Source organism: Hypanus sabinus, chromosome 17, assembly GCF_030144855.1.
Source record: "Hypanus sabinus isolate sHypSab1 chromosome 17, sHypSab1.hap1, whole genome shotgun sequence".
Taxonomy (NCBI): Eukaryota; Metazoa; Chordata; class Chondrichthyes; order Myliobatiformes; family Dasyatidae; genus Hypanus; species Hypanus sabinus.
The window spans coordinates 13,821,986-13,841,319 of NC_082722.1; the positions used below are offsets into that span (position 1 = coordinate 13,821,986).

A 19,334-nucleotide genomic window follows, 5' to 3' on the forward strand; every position below is an offset into this window, starting at 1 on the left:
GTAGGGTCTTTTAAGAGCCTCTTAGCTAGGTACTTGGAGCTTAGTAAAATAGAGGGCTATGCGCTAGGGAAATTGTAGGCACAACATTGTGGGCTGAAGGGCCTATTATGTGCTGTAAATTTCTATGTTCTAACCCTAACCTGTGTGTCTTTGAAATGTGGGAGGAAACTGGAGCATCTGAAAGAAATGCATACAGTCACAAGGAGAACATAAAAACTCCTTACATACTGTGGCAGGATTTGAACCCTGGAAGCATTTAACATTGTGAATGCGTTCTTCAAAGTGCTTTCTCTTTGGGGTAGGTTGCTTTGCCATTTGGAGTCTGCCTTTTCACTTTTAATCCCAACACAGGGTTTTTCCACATTTGGAAATTAACTCTCAATAATTTGTGTAGATATCGGTCTGATTCATTGTAGATTATTGATCTCAGGTTGGTTGGGATTTTGAAATGGTACATTGACACTTTTGCCTGTTGGAAGAGGTTTTGGATAAAGGGACAACACATTGATGGCTATGTAAAGCCACTTGCATTTCTTCGAACTGAATCTGCTAGTTGGATTTTAATATCCAAGCTAGTTATTTCAGATGTGAAGTTTGTAAACACTCGTGTGAAATTCTCACAAAATATAATACTTAATAGTACAATTAAGAAGCATAAAGACAGGCACATGAACAAGCAGAGAAAGAAGGATATAGGCCATGTGAAGTTAGATGGGATTAGTTTAGGGTCAGATGGGTCTGAAGGGTCTGTTTCTGGAAGGCCCTGGTCCTGTGCTGTACTTGTGTATTTCTAAGTAATAGCTTTAAAACTGAGCACAATTGATTAAAGTTCTATTAACTAAAGATAGCAAGATAGCATGGATAACCAAGGTGCTTAACTTCAACATTATCACACTTCAGTTTACTACTAACATCGGTTTAGAAACATAGTAACCTACAGCACAATACAGGCCCTTCGGCCCACAAAGCTGTGCCGAACATGTCCTTACATTAGAAATTACCTAGGTTTACCCATAGTCCTCTATTTTTCTAAGCTCATGCACCTATCCAGGAGTCTTCTAAAAGACCCTATCGTATCCACCTCCACCACCATCACTGACAGCCCATTCCACACATTCACCACTCCCTGTGTATTTAAAAAAACTTGCCTGACATCTCCTCTGTACCTACAGGTGTACTTCCTTAAAACTGTGCCCTCTCGTGCTAGCCATTTCGGCCCTGGGAAAAAGCCTCTGACTATCCACACAATTGATACCTCTCATCATCTTATACACCTCTATCAGGTCACCTCTCAACATCCGTTGCTCCAAGGAGAAAAGGTTTCATTGTTATACAATTTCTTAGACTTTTTAGGTAGTAATTCATTCATTCACTGATTACACAGCAAGCTCCAGAGAATGAAAAGCTTGCAGTCTCTGTATTCAAATAAATCCGTGGTTTTGAATGCATTTGATATAACTTGAGTGTTTTAAAATAAACCTTTTTGGTCTTGGGATAGATCTATAATGGTAGTAGAGCTACTAGGACTTTATGTTTCAATCCCAATGATAAAGTTGGCACTCTCGATGTTGGCAGTGGCTTGGAGTGATGACGAGGAGGGTAGCTATGTCATCGGGGTTATCAGGTGGGTACCCTCCTTCTTTGCCGTTTCATTGATAAGCCCACGACGTCTCGAGAGGGCTTAACGGTGCTACCTGGCGTCCCAGATAACCCTCCTCAGTTCCTGTCTTCATCTTGCAGCCCAGTTGTTGTCTTTCCTTTTAATTCAAATCCAGTTGCTGTTTTTCTCTGCTGCATTTGACAAGGACTTGATTGCTTGTTGGAGGGAGACACCCCTCACCCCCACCACCTTCAATAGACTGGTCGTAGATGTAGCAGTGAATCCCCTGCATCCCACTTCTACAGGGAAAATCTTGGTCTTCCAGCCGTTTTGAGCAGCTTCAGTTGCCAGTTCAGTTCAGTTCAGTCTTTTTCCTCTCATAAGCTTCAATGCCATCTTCCCATGGTACTGTCAATTCCGCAACATATGCCAGCTTGGCTGTTGTGGACTACAGGACTGTGTCTGGCCGGAGTGTTGTAGCCGCAATGTCTGGGGGAAACATAGACTTTTTCTCCAAGTCCATGTCCATTTTCCAATCCTGAGCAACATGCAGAATGCTTATGTTCTTTGATGTTACTTGGTGCTCTGGAGGTTGGCCTGCTGGTACAAATCGTGTAATGTGGACATTTCCTGCCGATGATTGTGGGAGAGCGTTTACGGTGGTTTGCCTCTGTTCCAGGATTGATGCCAGCTGTCTGAGAACTTGGTTATGCTGCCAAGTATACCGCCCCTGGTTGAGGCTCATGGTGCATCCTGTTAAAATGTGCCTTAGTGATCCAGGTGCTTGACAAAGAGAGCATGTGGTGTCTTCTCCCCTCCACTGGTTCGGGTTTTGAGGTGTTGGTAGGAGGTCATAAGTGGCTCTGATGACAAAACAGCCGAGATCCCTCCGTCTCCCAGATGTCACGCCAACTGAGTTTCCTCTTTTCCAGGCTCTCCCAATTAGTCCATTGGCCCTGCTTGGCCATTGAAACGGATGTGGCGTGTCCCTTTGCCTCCTCACCTCCTCCACCACGAGCCATCTCTTCCGCACTACTGTTGCCTTGTGCCATTGAGGAGCCTTTGGGACAAGCCCGAGACAAGCTCTCCCATGTTGGACTTGGCTGACCACATCCCTGAAGTGAAGAGCAGACCTAACACTGAACGGCTTCAGAAGAGCAGATCCTCCCCTTTGCCACACGGGGTGGGGGGGGGGGGGGCGCTGTTCTAATAACAGTATCTACAGATTCAGTGAGGATAATGACCAACCTTGCTTTGGTACATTTGTATTCTTCCACAAGACTTGTAATTGGTAATTCCAATTTGCCGTTCCAGTACAGTCCAGCAAGACTTAAGCATCGTGGAAGTCCAAGCCACTGTTTCACATGTGTGCTGATCACTCTTTCGAGCTTTTCCACCTTGTTGATGGGGATTTCATACCCTGTTAAAAAGGCCACATGAGTCTTGGGAGTATGCTGAACTAGCAGCACCATAGCTTGAGTTTTCCTGGCAGCAAGGTCTTGTTGATGTGTGCTATGTACTTGATGGTACCCTTTTTGAGTTGTTTAAGCTGCTCAGTGTTCTTGAGCTTAGCATCATAAAATCGACCCAAGCTCTTCACTGGTATTTCTAAAACAGTCGGGACAGGTGTTCCATCAATATGAAATCTTTGATCCGTCAGTTGACCTTTGACAATGGAGGTCATCAGTATTGTTATATCGTCCATATAGGCTCATATTGGTGGTAACCTTTGACCAAATTGTAGCCGTTTTCCTCCCGCAACCCATTTTGAGGCTCTGATAATGAGCTCCATTGCCATAGTGAAGGCCAATGGGGAGATGGTGCACCCCGCCATGATGCCTACTTCCAGTGGTTGCCAAGCTGTGGTGAAGTCTGATGTTGTGAGACAAACTTTCAGATCCTGAAAGTAGTGATTTACGAGATTTGTTATTGTTGCAGGCATCTGAAAGAATTCAAAAGCAGTCCACAGCAGGGAATGAGGAACTAATTCATAGGTATTGGACAGGTCGAGGAACAAGACATGCAAATCCTTTCCTTCTTTCTTAGCTGTATGGATTTGATGCCATATGACGCTAGTATGTTTAAGGCATCCCGAGAAGCCTGCTAAGCCAGCCTTTTGGATTGATGTGTCAATGAAATGGTTTTGTTTCAGATATTTTGTAAGTCTTTGCACCAACACGCTGAAAAAGATCTTGCCTTCTATGTTCAGAAGGTTTATTTGGCAAACCTGTTCGATGGTGGATGAATTCTTTTCTTTTGGGATCAGAACTCCCCCCCCCCCCCCCCCCGCTCTTTTCCAGGCTTTGGGGATAACTTGCTTTTCCCACGCAACCCTCATGTTTTTCTAGAGAAATCTCAGAATATCCGGGGTGTTCTTGTAAACACAATATGGAACACCGTTAGGGCCTGGCGCTGATGCCGATCTTGCCTTCTTCACTGCCTTTTTTTAACCTCACTCAGCTTGGGAGGGCTGATGTTAAATAGATGTCGTGGGGGTGAGATTGGTGGGATGTCAGCTGGGACAAGTATTGGTTCATCTTTTAGCTCATCAGTGTGGGTGGTTCTGAGATATCTTTCAACCTCCTGTTTTGATGCTTTCAGGGATCTGCTTTTCTCTTTTGTGAAAATGCCTTTCACATATTTAAAGGGGTCTTTGTAGAAGTCTGTTCTAGCTTTTTCATTTTTGCATCGTTTCCTTAAATTCTCTGCTCTGCGCAACTTCGAGAGCCTCTGTTTAAGGTCCTCTTGAAGGAGGTTGATGCCCTCCCTTTCTTCTGCTGTTGCTTTTCTCCACAATTTCTTTCTTTAATAAGTCGTTGGATTTCCTGGAGACCACGGGATTTGGGGGTCAAGAGTATTCCCACCTTCTTGCACCCCAGCTCTCGCAGACTCTGGGGGTATACTTCTCTTTAAACTTTCCATAGCCGAATGAGGGTGGCTCTTGTGCCCTGACAAGGTGATGGAGCCTGCTGTTATGGGTAGCTAGCCTGTAATGCTATTGCAGGCAGTCCTTTCCCATCTTTTCCTTGTAAAGATTTTTTGTTTTGAAGGGTTTGCACTGTTGTATCTTATTTGTAAATTAACTTAATTTTCTTGTCTGTAGTTGTTTGGAAATATTTGGCTGTCAATGGCGAGCCTGGTCATATTCATGCAGCTCCGCTATCTATTCCATGAAGTCCAGCGTCGGCTGAAGCGTCATAAGAACTACTTGCGTGTGGTGGGCAACATGGAAGCAAGGTGAATATTTAAGATTTTAATTAGAACTTGCCACATAATTAATGGCAATGAAGAGCACAATGATATTTAGTAGGTTCATATTTAATGTTTCATGCACCAATTGCTGAGCTCATCAATTTCACCAACTTTATCTCCAACTTCCACACTGCCTTTAAACTCACTTGGACCATTCTCTCTCCGCCCTCACCCTCTGCCTGACCTGCTGAGTTCCTCCAGCATTTTGGGTGTTACATTACATATCTTCTCAAAGACTGGAAAGCACTCTTCATATATTTCCAAGGCAATCCAGAAAATTATTTTCAGTTGGTCTGAGTAAACTCTGGGGGACCTGAATAACAGACCATTGGATCAACTTCTTGAGCAATATTTTGTTTTGATGAATTGTTCTAAGGCCAGAGTAGCACTGAGTGTCTTTAATGTTGCTCTGACTTGTTTGTTTTTTTTTTAAGAGTAATTTAGCAAATCTGAGCTTTTCCAAATTTAACAAATATAGTGAGTGACATGCAGTAGTAACAATATTTAAATGCTATTTATAATATTAAGTGCATGAATCTTTAATTAACAGATTTGCAGCTGCCACTCCTGAGGAACTGACTTCCAATGATGATGATTGTGCCATTTGCTGGGACTCTATGCAGTCTGCCCGCAAGCTCCCCTGTGGACATCTCTTCCACAAGTATGTGAAACAATATTTATGATAGATTATACTGGACAATGTTTTAATCACAGCAGAAATACAGAAAGATTTCTGAGAAGCACTTCATTTTCATATACTCAGTATTTTTTTTCTTGAGCCCTCATATTTCACAAAAATTACAAAGTTGTTAGTTTGATTTGCTTGTACATTGCAGCTACAGAAACCATAACATAATATGGCTTAAAAAATGATATGTGTTTACTTATGAGGAGAAGCTTTACTTCCTTTCTTTATGGCATTTAGCTAGCATCATATTTTGAAATGTGTCTGTCTGTTCAGCTGTCAAGTATCCCATCTCTTCATTGTATTAATTGCTGCAGGTTAAAACCTATTAAAATGGATGTTGTGTTTACGGAATTAGAATAGCAATGAACTGACTGAAACTGGGATTCATGTTATTGGGTGGAATGAAGCCAAGGACCCTTCTCCTTCATTGTTCAGTGACCTTGTGGCTACCTTGGGTTACTCTGAAAATTCTCTCATTTGAAAATGGCTTGGATTTTACTGGTTGAAATAGAGTGATTAATGTTTATTAATTATCAGAAGGTTGTTAATTATTTTGGAGTTGCTGATCAATACATTGATTAATTTTATAAAGGATATATTTTTATAGGATGCAACAACTGATTTTGGCATCTGTCTCTATCACTAGTTCATGCCTTCGTTCCTGGCTTGAGCAGGACACCTCTTGTCCGACCTGCAGAATGTCACTCAACATCACTGAAGATGACCGTGTTGGCGAACCTCACCAACAAGACAACTTGGATGAGAACATAGGGCCTGTGCCAGTTGTAGATGGCAGGGCACATCTTAATCATCACAACCATTTCTTCCATTTTGATGGTAACCTACTTGTATTTTGTAATTATTTATTATGCTCTTGTATTTAGATTTTAAAATGTCTGCACAAGTTTATTAGTTTTTATCTCCTGAATTGCTACGTCCCATAAAAGTAGTATTTCATTGGCCAACTGTAAAGAAAAGTGAATCTTAAGGGGAGTCATGTATGTCTTTTTTGTAGAAATTGGTAATTGATGGGAGCACCTGCTTCGCTAGAGGCAAGACTGATTCAATCAGAATCAGAGAATCAGGTTTAATATCACCAGCATATGTCGTGAAATTTAATAACTTCACAGCAGCAGTACAATGAAATACATGATAAATAAATGTGGAGAAAAAGCTGAGTTACATTAAGTATGTATATGTCTATAAAATAGTTAAGTTAAAATAAGTAGTGCAAAAATAACAGAAATAAAGAAGTAGTGAGATAGTGTTCATGGGTTCAATGTCCATTTAGAAATCGGATGGCAGAGGGGAAGAAGCTGTATCTGAATCACTGAGTGTGTGTCTTCAGGTTTCTGTACCTCCTTCCCAACAGTAACAGCGTGAAGAGGGCACGTCCTGGGTGGTGGTGGGGATCCTTAATGATCTGGAAATATTGTAAGATTAGTAGAAAATACAAATGATGCAGAGGAAAAGCCTTTTCAGATTATAAATAACTTGATATTATAGGCTGTGCCTCTTTCTAAATTGTTAACCAACATAAATCATTACAGAGCCCTGGGAACAGATAACACTACTCGATCCTTCCCAACTTGAATGATCTCTGAGAGAATGATCTAAGATGCATCAGCTCTGTCCTTTCAGAAAGATTAAGACAATGTGATTTGAGTATTCTGATTTTAATTTGATGTATGTATTTTTTGACTGAAGCAACAAGTCATAGAACACCTTATCTTTATTTAAAATGAGACCCATGTCAGAATTATGCATGCGTTCGGTTAATGTAACCTGTGACCAGACCGGATGTTGGTAATTGCCAGTAGCATTGGATTTAGAAACTCATTGAATGTGGATTGGTTTCAGCACTTCACAAATATAGTTTACACAAAATAAACTGCGAGTTGTAACAAAAGCATTTTCAATCCCTCCCCAAAGCGTGTTTTCCAGCTGTATATTTTTTGATCAATTTCTGCTGATCTTTGTTTCAAAATATGACGTTAAGCTTAATGTTACAATTTTTAATCATTACAGGATCTCGTATTGCTAGCTGGCTGCCTAGTTTCTCAGTGGAGGTGATGCATACAACAAATATCCTTGGCATCACACAAGCTAACAATTCTCAACTTAATGCTATGGTGAGTTTAGCAGGGGAATCCATGGTGCATTCTATTAATTTGTCTGTGTCTTTTTCTGTTAAGCAGACCAGTAATAACATGACCTGAGTTGCCAATATGGCTTGTAACAAAAAGAAGTTTTATTTAAGAACATCATTTAAATGCAGAGCCATAAGGTGCAGGTTTTCTGTAAATGTATTTGTGTTCCTGAGTGCACCCCAGGTTGTTTTCTTTAGCCACTCTCTATTTTAGGGAAAACAACTTGAAAATTAGACCTAAACAAGTAGCAGATGGCCTCCCTTTCTCCGCTCTCCATTTTAGTTGAAAAAGTGTCTTTCCATTTGCTGCCTCCTCTTTCTCCATCATATAATGTAAACTTTTGAGTTTTGAATTGTTATATGGTATTGAAAGAAAAGCATTATCTACCGAATTGGTCTATTTTGAATATAAATGTGCAAATGTTTATACATAGAAGGGTGTCTTCCTGTCAGCCATTTGTTCCGTTTGAAGTTTAGCTCCAACTGCTTGAAGCAAACATAAATGTAAAATTTGTAGATCCTGTTGAAGCATCCTTAAATATTTAGTTTATTTCTCAAATATGTTTGCTGTAATTATATTGTTAGTCAACTAAATGGTGAAGTTTATATATTCACATTTGCCATTTTGTACTAATTTGTCGTGATCAATAGGGGGTGAATCGATATGGGTTATCCTATTTACATTAGAAAAGTCAGACGAAGTCTATTAATTTTGGCTTTAAAAACTGGCTTTGCATTTTTCCTATTGGCACTATTAAAAATACAAAGTACAATTTTGTAGTGTTCAAATTTTACTCATGGTTGTATTTATTTGGAACAGTTTTGTTCCTGCTATGATAGGTTCATGTTGAATAAGGCAAACATTTCCAGCATTTAGTGTAATCTTGCTTTCTTGTGCCTTACAGGCTCATCAGATCCAAGAAATGTTTCCCCAAGTTCCATATCATCTCGTTCTCCAGGATCTGCAGCTAACACGTTCGATGGAAATCACCACTGATAACATACTTGAAGGGAGACTTCAAGTTCCCTTTCCCCAGCAGGTCAATGTTCCTTTTTGCTTCAATATAGGGAAAATTGTGTTGAACACTGGTTTGACCTTAGCTCAAATTTTGTGGTCAATTCCAGTTGACAAATTATAGGAAGGATGCAAAGCCTTTGGAAGGCTTCTTTTTACAAGAATGGTTCCTGGGATGAGGAACTAATATTACACAGAGATTTGAGAAGTTAGGATTGCTTTCATTCAAGAAGGTTGAAAGGCAATTCAATAAAAGTTAATGATTTGCCTATAATTGTACAACCTAACTGTTGTTAGGTTTGAGTATGACATGGGTTAGTAGTGTTACGGAGCATTGTATAAGGGTATAGCATTATATAGATCAGATGGAAAGATGGGTGGAACATAAGCAGAAGGAATTTAACGTCAAGTGTGAGGTGATGCATTTTGTGAAATCAAATAGGGATAGGATGTGTGCAGTAAATAGAGTGCTAAGGAACATTGAGCAGAGGGACCTTGGGGTTCAAGCCCTTAATTTTCTAAGTGGTAACTCTGGGGTAATGAAGAGATAATATGGCATGCTTGTCTTGATACATCAAGGTATAGAATATAAAAATTGGAAAGTTATGTTGCAACTTTACAAAACACTGATTAGACTTCACGGGGAGTAGTGGGTACAGTTCTTTTTGAAACATGACATAAAGAATATGGCTGCACAGGAGAGACTGCAGAGTACATTTACCCCGTGGCTGCCTGGATTGGAGGACTTTAATTATAGGGAGAGATTCGGAAGACTGGGTTGTTTCCCCAGAATAGAGGAGACCAAGGGCTGACCCTAGAGGTTATAATCAGAATCGGGTTTATTATCATCGATATGTGACGTGAAATTTGTTAACTTAGCAGCAGCAGTTCAATGCAATACATAATATAGCAGAGACGAAAAAATAAATAAAATAAAACATAATAATAAATAAACAAGTAAATTGATTATGTATATTGAATAGATTATTTTAAAATGTGCAAAAACAGAAATACTATTTTTTTTCTAAAAAGTGAGGTAGTGTCCAAAGCTTCAAAGTCCATTCAGAAATCAAATGGCAGAGGGGAAGAAGCTGTTCCTGAATCACTGAGTGTGTGCCTTCAGGCTTCTGTACTTCCTACCTGATGGTAACAGTGAGAAAAGGGCATGCCCTGGGTGCTGGATGTCCTTAAGTGTGCTGGACACTGCCTTTCTGAGAAAATGATAGGTAAGGATAGGGTATATAGTCGAAGTCTTTATCCATGGTAGGGGTATTAAAAATGAGGGCATAGGTTTAAGCTGAGGTAAGTTTTTAGGTACAGTGGATTCCAGTTAATTGGGACACATTGGGAACAGTTTATTTTGGCTCAATTAAGTGGCTGCCCCAGTTAACTGAAGCTTCATAGAAATGGTTGAAAAGGTATAAAAAAGACTAACTTCTGTTTAATGGAGTAGCAAATTCTGTACTTAAATGAAATACAGAACAAATTAGAACACTGTCAATATTACTACTGTACTATAAAACTATTAGTTATCAACAGACAAATTACTCCAGTGTACACTACCGCGTTCTTTTCTTTACCAGTAAAGTAATATATTCACTGCCTTCGTTCAATGCTATGGACAATTGTATTTTCCACATCTTAATTTTCATTATAACATTCAAGATGATTGTTGATGCCTTCAAATTCTATGTACGGGTCCACAATCCCTTATCTGAAATTCTGAAATCCAAAAAGCTCCAAAAACTGAAGTTTTTTTCACCAACAGCTGACGTCACTCAGGTGTTACGTGGCAGCACTAGCAGAGGCTGCCAGACGTCAGTTGTGGCTCAGTGCTCATACTGGTTATACTTGCATTTGCTGTTTGCTGATATTTTGTGTTCACTGTTGACTTTGTGTTTAATTTCACTGTGAAAATGTCAAAAAGAGCTGCAGATACCCCTATGGGTAACAATGAGAAAAAGAGAAGGAAGCATCTATCATTACCAATAACACAAAGTGGAGTTATTGCAGAAGCTTGATCGTGCTATGTCTGTACAGTGTCTTACTGAAGAATATGGTGTCAGAATTACCACTGTATATGATTTAAAGCAAGTGATCCCCAACCTGCGGACTGCAGACTGGCGGTTGGGGACCACTGATTTAACGAAACAGAAGGACAAGTTACTGAAGTTTTATAGTAAACACAAAGTACACTGCAGATGCTGTGGTCAAATCAACACATACAAACAAGCTGGATGAACTCAGCAGGTCGGACAACATCCGTTGAAATGAGCAGTCAACATTTCGGGCCAAGACCCTTCGTCAGGACTGAAGGAGAGTGCAGGGGCCCTATAAAGAAGGTGGGGGGAGGGTGGAAGGTGCCAAGTGAAAAAACAATCCGAGGAAGGATCAAGGGGTGGGGGAGGTGAAGAAGGAATGTAAGGGGAAAGCACTATGGGTAGTAGAAGAAGGCAGAATCATGAGAGAGGTGATAGGCTGTTGTGCTTAGCCACACAGTCATAAGTGTAAAGCCAGTAGAGCAGGGGACAAAGCACATAGCCTTGTGGTGATGAAGATCATGCAGGAGATGTGGTTACCAATCCAAACTGACTGGGATCTGCAAGGGAGGGAATTGAGAATCCAATTGCACAAGGAGGTATTGAGGCCAAGGTCTTGGTGCTTATTGAAGGGATGATGGCATTGAATACTGAGCTGTAGTTGATAAAGAGCATCCTGATGTATGCACCTTTGCTGTCCAGATATTTCAGGATTGAATGAAGAGCTAATGAGATGGCATCTACTGTGTACTGTGGACCTGTTGCTCCAGAAGGGAAATTGGAGTGGATTTAAGTCGCATTTCAGGCAGGAATTGACGTGTTTCATCACCAGCATCTCAAAGCACTTCATCACTGTGGATGTAAGTGCTTCTGGGTGATAATCATTGAGGCAGGTCACCACTCTCTTCTTGGGCCCCAGTATAATTGAAGCCTGGTTGGAATCTGTAAAGTATTGTCTGCAGTTGTGGTCAAGTAGGTTTCATATGGTCTTCAAGAAAGCATTGTATTTAGCTTGTGATTTATTTATCACATGTACATCAAAACATAGTGAAATATGTCATTTGAATTAACATACTATATAAATAAAAAAGGTTTGTGGCATTAGAAGAGATGATGGTGGAACCAGAGTTGTTATGGTAAAGGGCGGGCATGGAAGAGATGTGCCATAACCATTCTTGTGTCTAAGATTAATTTAATCTCCTAATGTTTATTATTCCTATTTCTGCTGTCTTCAACAGCGACAAGATAGTAGACCAGCATTAAATGGTACAGTTTTGGATGAGGACAATGGTAATCCGGCTGATTCAAGTAGTGAACAGCAGGTAATTCATTTTCCACAATATTATTTGATTATCCACGTTGTGGAATATTGCTGTACTGCAGGTGGAATCTACACCAATTGCATCTTGTTTAGGTATTTAAAAAGCTCTTACCTTAAGTTTTTTTTATATTTAAAAAAAACATCCTCCTTGTGCAAAAAAAACTCTGTCACTCAGTTCTGTTTGAATGAACTTTTCACCATGGGTAGTGATCTCATTGTGGGGTTTAGTCATTCATCTTGGTGTTCCAAATATCCAGAAAGTTAACTTTCACCCTAAATTTTGTAACCAAACAATTCCAATCAGACAGCCTTGACTGTTAAAGGAGGGTTCACTTTTGTGTTAAGTCAGGTGAGCCATTAGTTTTTAAGGGAAAGACAGAAAATCTGGTCATTATCCTGTTTTTTGTGTGGTAATTGCAATACACAAAATGGTTGTAGCATTTCTCACATTGGTGACCAAACATAAAGGCACAATGTTTTTTTATATTTGAGTCTCCATTCTAAGATTTTTAAATCATCATTTAGGAATTGTGACATTTAATACTGTATGTGCAAAATTTTCCCAAACTAAATATTTGGAAAAAAATACTTCTTTGGGCCCCACAGTAAACTTCTCAGTCCCTATATTCCTCTAGTAATTAAGTCAGGCTGCTTATACCCTTATTGTGTGTGACCAAGATGAACTTCAAACCACTAATCGTTGATATGGCAGCCTACCTGTTTCCATTTCTGTGAAATCTGTCTCTGTCACTGCCTTTGCACGACTTTGTGACTTCTGAATTTGGATGCCAAATACCATGGAAGATCCAATTCATTTTCTCAGCTGTTGTTGCCAGTAAATTCTTCATGATAATGTACCAGTTTACTTGGATTTCTCCCTACATGGGAACCCACAGAAAGTTTTACCTGGAGTAGGTCTGTGATGCCAATTATTTTGGAGATTTTTACATTGGCAAAGTTAAACTTCATTGCTTTTAATTGAAAATAGTTTTGAATGTTGGACATTTCAGAAACACCAGCTATTTATCTGACAAAACTATCAAAGTTTGTGTTTCTGAATATCCAAAAGTGCTGGGCAGCAAGATTATTTTTCTGGATGCAGAGAATGTAGACTAAATGATGGAGTGAATCTTGCTCACTGAATTATGGGTTAATGTGCACTCATTATTTTTGTTGCCTTTCTGAATGCTCAGAAAGGATTCATAACTTTTCATCAATCTCTACAAATTCTTTGAGTAAGAATGTAGTTGAGGAGAGTAGAATAGGTACAATGGCCCAGACTTTGCTGAGTGGCCTGCTGCCTTCATTCACTGCTGGTGTTTCCTATTCTCCTGAACTTTCTGTTTCCAGATCAAAATGGCTTATTTATCTGAATTCTCTTGGGAGCTGAAGCAATACCAGAGCCTCAAATTTAGTAATTTGGTGATGTGGGCCAGAACAAGTAATTGTGAAAATATTATCAGCAAAAACCTGTCCTGCTTCGCTTTCTGATGTCCAGAAATACTTAAAGTAAAAATTATTCAAATTTGTCTTTTAATAAAATTTAAAAAGAAAACAATTAAAACATACTTTCAAATTGTCAACACAAAGTGCACTGCAGACGCTGGGGTCAAAGCAATATGTACAACAAGCTGGAGAAACTCAGCAGGTCAGGCAGCATCCGTGGAAACGAACAGTCAATGTTTTGGGCTGAGACCCTTCGTCAGGACTGAAGAGGGACCCTTCTTCTATAAAGAAGGTGGGGGGAGGGTGGGAAGGAGAAGGCTGGTAGGTGCCAGGTGAAAAACCAATAAGAGGAAAGATCAAGGGGTGGGGGAGGGGATAGGCACGAAAGTTGAAGAAGGAATGTAAGGGGAAAGCACTATATGTAGTAGAAGAAGGCAGAATCATGAGAGAGGTGATAGGCAGATGGAGGAGGAGGCAGAGTGAAACTGAGATGAGGGAAGGGAAATTGTCATGTGTTTTAATATTTCCAATAAAAATTTGCTTTATATTCGGCTTTGTCATCACAACTGTGAAGTTCCTTAGTCTTGCAGGATCGGAGGTTTTAAATGCAAGAGTTTCTTTGTGTACCATGTTCACTCCAGCGATGGAGCACAGTTGTAACATTGCTGGCAAAGCTCAGCCAGTAAATTTGGGATTTATGCATGTCTGTGACAGGTGGCGCATGACTGCTACCAAAATCCAAAAACAATATGCTTGGGTTACCAAGAAGACTTCCAGAGTACTGGATGGTGCTCTTATGTATATTGGAATATAAGGAATTTAAACGGAAATTGACAGAATAAACAATATACTGGTTTCAAAATAGTGCAGGTGTTGGTAACTTAGTGGCAAATGCAAGGATGTGGTGTCCTACATTTGCTGCTGGGAATTTAAACTAGTCCTTGGCTTATTTTGAAATCTGCAGATTACAGTAAATTGGAAAGAATCTGTAGGTTTGACAAATCCTGAGGAAGACAAAATACATATTATAGTCTTGCAAGTTGCTATGTTTCGGTGGTATACAATTAGAAGTGTTGGTGGGTGTGGCAATTAGGAACACAGCCACACAAATTATTAAATGTTTATGGTGTTTGTAAAGGGGAGAAATAAAATCTGACACCTGGCTGCATTTCTCAATGGGTAAAAATGAAGAAGAAACGTTAACGTCCTAGCTAGACCAAGTTTTGTATTCTGTGAAGGTTACTCTACATGAATTGAGGTTAATGCTATTAGGAAGACTTAAATAGGCTGAAGTTTTTTTTAAAGAATACAGAAGACTTTGAATCTTCTGGAGTGTTTGATAAGCTAGATGCAAAAATATTGCCACTAGTTACAGCTTTCATCATAGTTCTATTTCTTACTGTTGCTTTATATTTTTTATGACCCAATGACTTCATGAATATTATTTTCATATTTTAAACTGCTTGTTTCATGTAATTTAAAAAAAATAAATATAAAGTTTACAGTCTGTTTCATTTACGAGTCAAAATTCAAGTTTATTTATCATGTACAGCGAAACATACTATGAAATGAATGCATCATTTGCTTTAACAATAACACACCCGGGGCTGTGCTGGGAGCAGTCTGCAACTGTTGCCACATAGCTTGGCACCACTTAGTACCAGCAAATGTTAACTTTCTATGGAAAAGGCAATGAAAATATTTTTCCTTTTGCAGTTCCCAAATTTTAGGTGGTGTAATAAATTACTTGGGTGCATTATAAAGTGGCAGGTTTTTGATTGTTTTCTGTCAAGTTTGTGATTATTTTCATTAAATCACCCAAATGCAGTTCATTAATTTGGGTTCTAAAGTTTAGAAATTACCATGTTCCATGAAATGAGAAAGTGTAATTCACTTTAAGGCTGAAAATCACTGGTAAAATTAGATTGATACCCTTCAGAAGGATTACATTAACTCTTACAGATCGCTTTTTATTTCTTTCATTCCTTGATGGAGATGCTCTAGTCCTTGCATCTTGATTAACAAGTAACTGCAAATCTGATTATTTATCTCGTAATGCAAGAAAGATTACAATTCTTAAAACCAACTTGTTAATATTCCTTTATACTGGAATGAGTAAATTAAAACTTAAATTAATTGCTACAACATTAGGTGTTGAGTTAAAAGGTATGAGCTTCTAAGAAAGTGTACCTATCGAGTCTGTATAAAGGCCTAAACAATATGCCTTTGTATCTTCAGCCTGAGCCTCCAGCCCTTGAACTTACCCACAGTTTGGAAGAGACATCTGGAACCAGAACTGCACTAGTCGATGTTCCAGCTGAGGACTTTGAAGCACGGGGAAGTCGCTTTTCAAAGTCAACAGATGAGAGACAACAAATGTTAGTGCAGCGCAAAGAGGAATTAATTCTTCAAGCACGGAGGTATGTTGAGGATTGGTAAAGAGCTTTCATTTAGGGTCTACTAATCAATAGGGCATGAATAGATTGGGCTTTCTATTTTTGATGAAAGACCATTGTTAAACATTAATTTTGTTTCACACTACACAAATACTGCCTATGATGATGATTATTTGTGGATGTTTTTTGTTGTATTTCAGATTTGTAGCATTTTATTTCTTAACTCTAAAGATTGCTTAGAGCCTTGAATATGGTTGACAAAAGATTGAGAAATGCTAAACTATAATTATTTGACAAAGTTATTGCATATATTTCAGTAAAAATTAATGAAACTGTTAGCTACATAAAGTAATAAACAGGATTTCAAAATCAACATTAGTATCATCTCATGGGAGAAGGGCCCATTAAGCACAACAGAAAATGAATGAGAAAATGGCATGCATTTTGAATAATTTGTCAGGCCTTTAGAGGCATGAATTTGCATGCCTGATATCTTGAGGAAATACCAAATCAGAAAGTTGCCAAAATTTATGAGGAAAGAAGAAAATACTGACAGTAAATATTAATGTCACATTCTCAAGACCTAGGTTTGTCCCACTCAGGGCTTTAAATTTCCTTATTTACTTTTGTTGAATAAAATTCTTTTCAGGAAGTGGGGTCTACAATTAAAAATATACTTGAAAGCTTTGACTGCTTTTGGTTAATCAGTGGGAGCAGGGTATTGGAGTTTGGACTTTCTTTGTTAAATCTATTGATGTAACACTCCATCCCCTTTATACCTAAGCAGCTTCTCCATAAATGCATGCATGCTATTCAGTTCAAGCAATGCAATCAAGCTACATTCTCACCCAACCCTGACCACATCAACCCCCCCCCCCCACATGCACACACCCCCGATACAACCATATGTACTTAAGTAGGTGGTTTATCAGTATGGAAGGACTCACAGGGAGGGAAAGATGAAAAAAGAACATGTTTATAAACATTTCATTTTGTGAACATTTTATTCTCTCTCAGACGATATGCAAGTAGAAGCCAGAATGAAGCAGACAGTTTATCAAATGATGACGCATCCTCTGGATCATCATCGAACAGTATTTCTTTACGGCGCAAAGCCGAACGACGACACCTGCAACAACAGCAGAACTCTGGTTTTGATGATGCAAGACTGAGAACCTGGAATTTTGACACTTCCTGAATTGCTTGTTTGCCTCTGCTTTGCTTGCAGCAGTAAGAGCAGGACAAGCGTCATCCCAAACCACTCTGCAAAGTCAAGCCATTGAGATGGGTGTTGTACTGTCACATATATACTGTAGCTGCACGAAAGGAGCCAGCGTTAACAGTATTTGGGGTGGGAAGTGGCATGGGTGATTTTTTTTTATATATATACAGCTTAGTGGAAACAATAAATGGCTTTATACCTGCAAAAGAGAAACTTAAATAGCTACAAGTGTCCAGGAGCTACTTCTAAACTCAAAGGAAATATACACAGTATACAGGTTTGTTGTGTTGGACTATGAAAAGCCACCTCGTTCTCTTGAACTCATTGGGCAGTGCAAGATGGTTCTTTCAGGATTAGTCAACTAAGCTGCCATGTAGTGCTGCTTGATGGTAATGTTGGTCATACTTTTTTTCCATTGTACAAGAAACCAAACAATTTTACACATTTCTCACCAGTCCCTCATTCTACCTTTTTTCCAGTTTATATTATATTGCCTTTGCTACTTCAATGGCTTCCTTGTCTGTAATTCTTAACTTAATTCTGTTAAGTTTTATTTGAATCCTTAATTGTCTCATTTCAAATTGCTGTAGGTAAACTGAATTGTACTCTCATCATTCATTATCTCCAAATAGTTCTTGTCAGTTATGATATGGTGGTTTCAGCTTTTATAATTGGCATTAGAGTGGATTGATATTTTGCTGCCTGGTGGGTTGCTGCTACTTCTGGAAAAGTAGTGTGGAGATTTGAAATGATGTGATGGAAAGTTACAAAGTGACATTCCATATTTAAGATTTTAAGACAAAATATGTTTTAATAAGTTTGAACAATTTCAGTCCCACTTCTCAGAACTTGTTACTGTAAGCACATGCAATGCACCACCTTCTATAACATTTTTTCTCATCAGTTTGACATGAAAGTTTAAGAACTGTGTCTAATATACAAGTAACATGTGAAAGGCCTTGAGAGCCTGTATTCTGTCCTTTCAGGATGTATCTGGTGTCCAGAAAGTTTGGCTGTCAGAATCTCCATTCATAATTCTTAAACTTTTTGAGGTGGTTAGACATGTTTTATCCAGCTCTATGGTGTTTTATGCATGATTTGTTTAGCATAATGTCTAGAAATGGCCACATACAAGTTACAGATTTATTTAATATTCTGTTCCCTAACTTCTGAATGTGCTGATTTTTACAATTTTATGCATTATTTCAAGTAACTAATACTGAGCTAAGTTGGACTGAGCATTTCAGTGTTGACAGTTGGGTACATAATAGGTGACTGTATACTGAAAAACAACATGAAACAATACTTGTTAGTTCCTGTTTTGACTATTGTTTGAATGTTTTACCACAATCACTGCTGCAGTGACAATATCTTTTTTCCAAAACCTTTTCTGGGAAGAGAAAATAAAAAAATAAATCCTAGTTTATGTTTCTTTTCTTTATAATTGAAATAGCATTCTAGTGAATTAGTTTAACAACCAATAATACATAAAATTTGCAATTAATTGTAATTTTTCTCCATCATACTAAAAGGAACAGTAGTTTTACTTCCAGATTCTGCACAGAACAATGGTTAGGCAGGAATGCAACTGCTTACTGTTGAGCTTGTGTGGATACATTTTGGGAGGGAAGATCTTCAAATATCAGTGCACATTGTTACTTTCTTACTTTCAGAACTCAACTGCTGTAAATTGAAGTAGGAACTCCTTTTAAAGAAGAATCTGTTGAAACCTAAATGTACCAAACTGAAGAATGAGTGAATGTGTAGGAATTCGTAAAATGCCTTGTGATTCTTTACTCTGGGAGGATTTGACTATAGTTTGTTTTGCATATTAAGCACTATTACCACTTTTTCATTTTTTACAAATATTTAAATAAAATGCATTTTTGGTTTGCTCAAAATGAATATTGTCAGAATCCTTTTTGCCTTTGGTATACTTCTCAGGCTTTTGCATGTAAACTTCCAGCAGAAATGTATTGATCTTGTGCAATTACCTTTAACCTGCCCTTGGAGAATTACTTAAAGCCACATATAAACTCTTCTGTAATGCAATTCAGTACCTATTTCAAAAATTTTGATAGGGATATTCACATTCTCACCCAATGATTGAAATGTACTCAGAACTCTGCAATGATTTACCATGATACTTAATCCTCAAGTGGAAGATATTAATTATATCAGGAATGTCTAAACCAAAATGTACCAT

The 19,334-nt window shown here is 38.6% G+C and overlaps 1 protein-coding gene across 2 annotated transcripts in view; it reads left to right on the forward strand.

Moving 5' to 3' along the window:
- The window catches only part of amfra (autocrine motility factor receptor a), a 56,970-nt gene extending 37,941 nt beyond the window's left edge, over nucleotides 1–19,029 (forward strand). The window contains exons 7-14 of one of the 2 annotated variants that reach the window (XM_059992552.1): nucleotides 4,704–4,837; nucleotides 5,403–5,513; nucleotides 6,187–6,377; nucleotides 7,569–7,672; nucleotides 8,595–8,729; nucleotides 11,982–12,065; nucleotides 15,749–15,930; nucleotides 16,924–19,029. In XM_059992552.1, coding sequence (XP_059848535.1) covers nucleotides 4,704–4,837; nucleotides 5,403–5,513; nucleotides 6,187–6,377; nucleotides 7,569–7,672; nucleotides 8,595–8,729; nucleotides 11,982–12,065; nucleotides 15,749–15,930; nucleotides 16,924–17,104 — 1,122 coding nt within the window. In that variant the 3' untranslated portion in view covers nucleotides 17,105–19,029. The remainder of the gene's footprint in view (nucleotides 1–4,703; nucleotides 4,838–5,402; nucleotides 5,514–6,186; nucleotides 6,378–7,568; nucleotides 7,673–8,594; nucleotides 8,730–11,981; nucleotides 12,066–15,748; nucleotides 15,931–16,923) is intronic. The other variant, XM_059992553.1, reaches the window with a different exon arrangement.
- The last annotated feature ends 305 nt before the right edge of the window (nucleotides 19,030–19,334 follow it).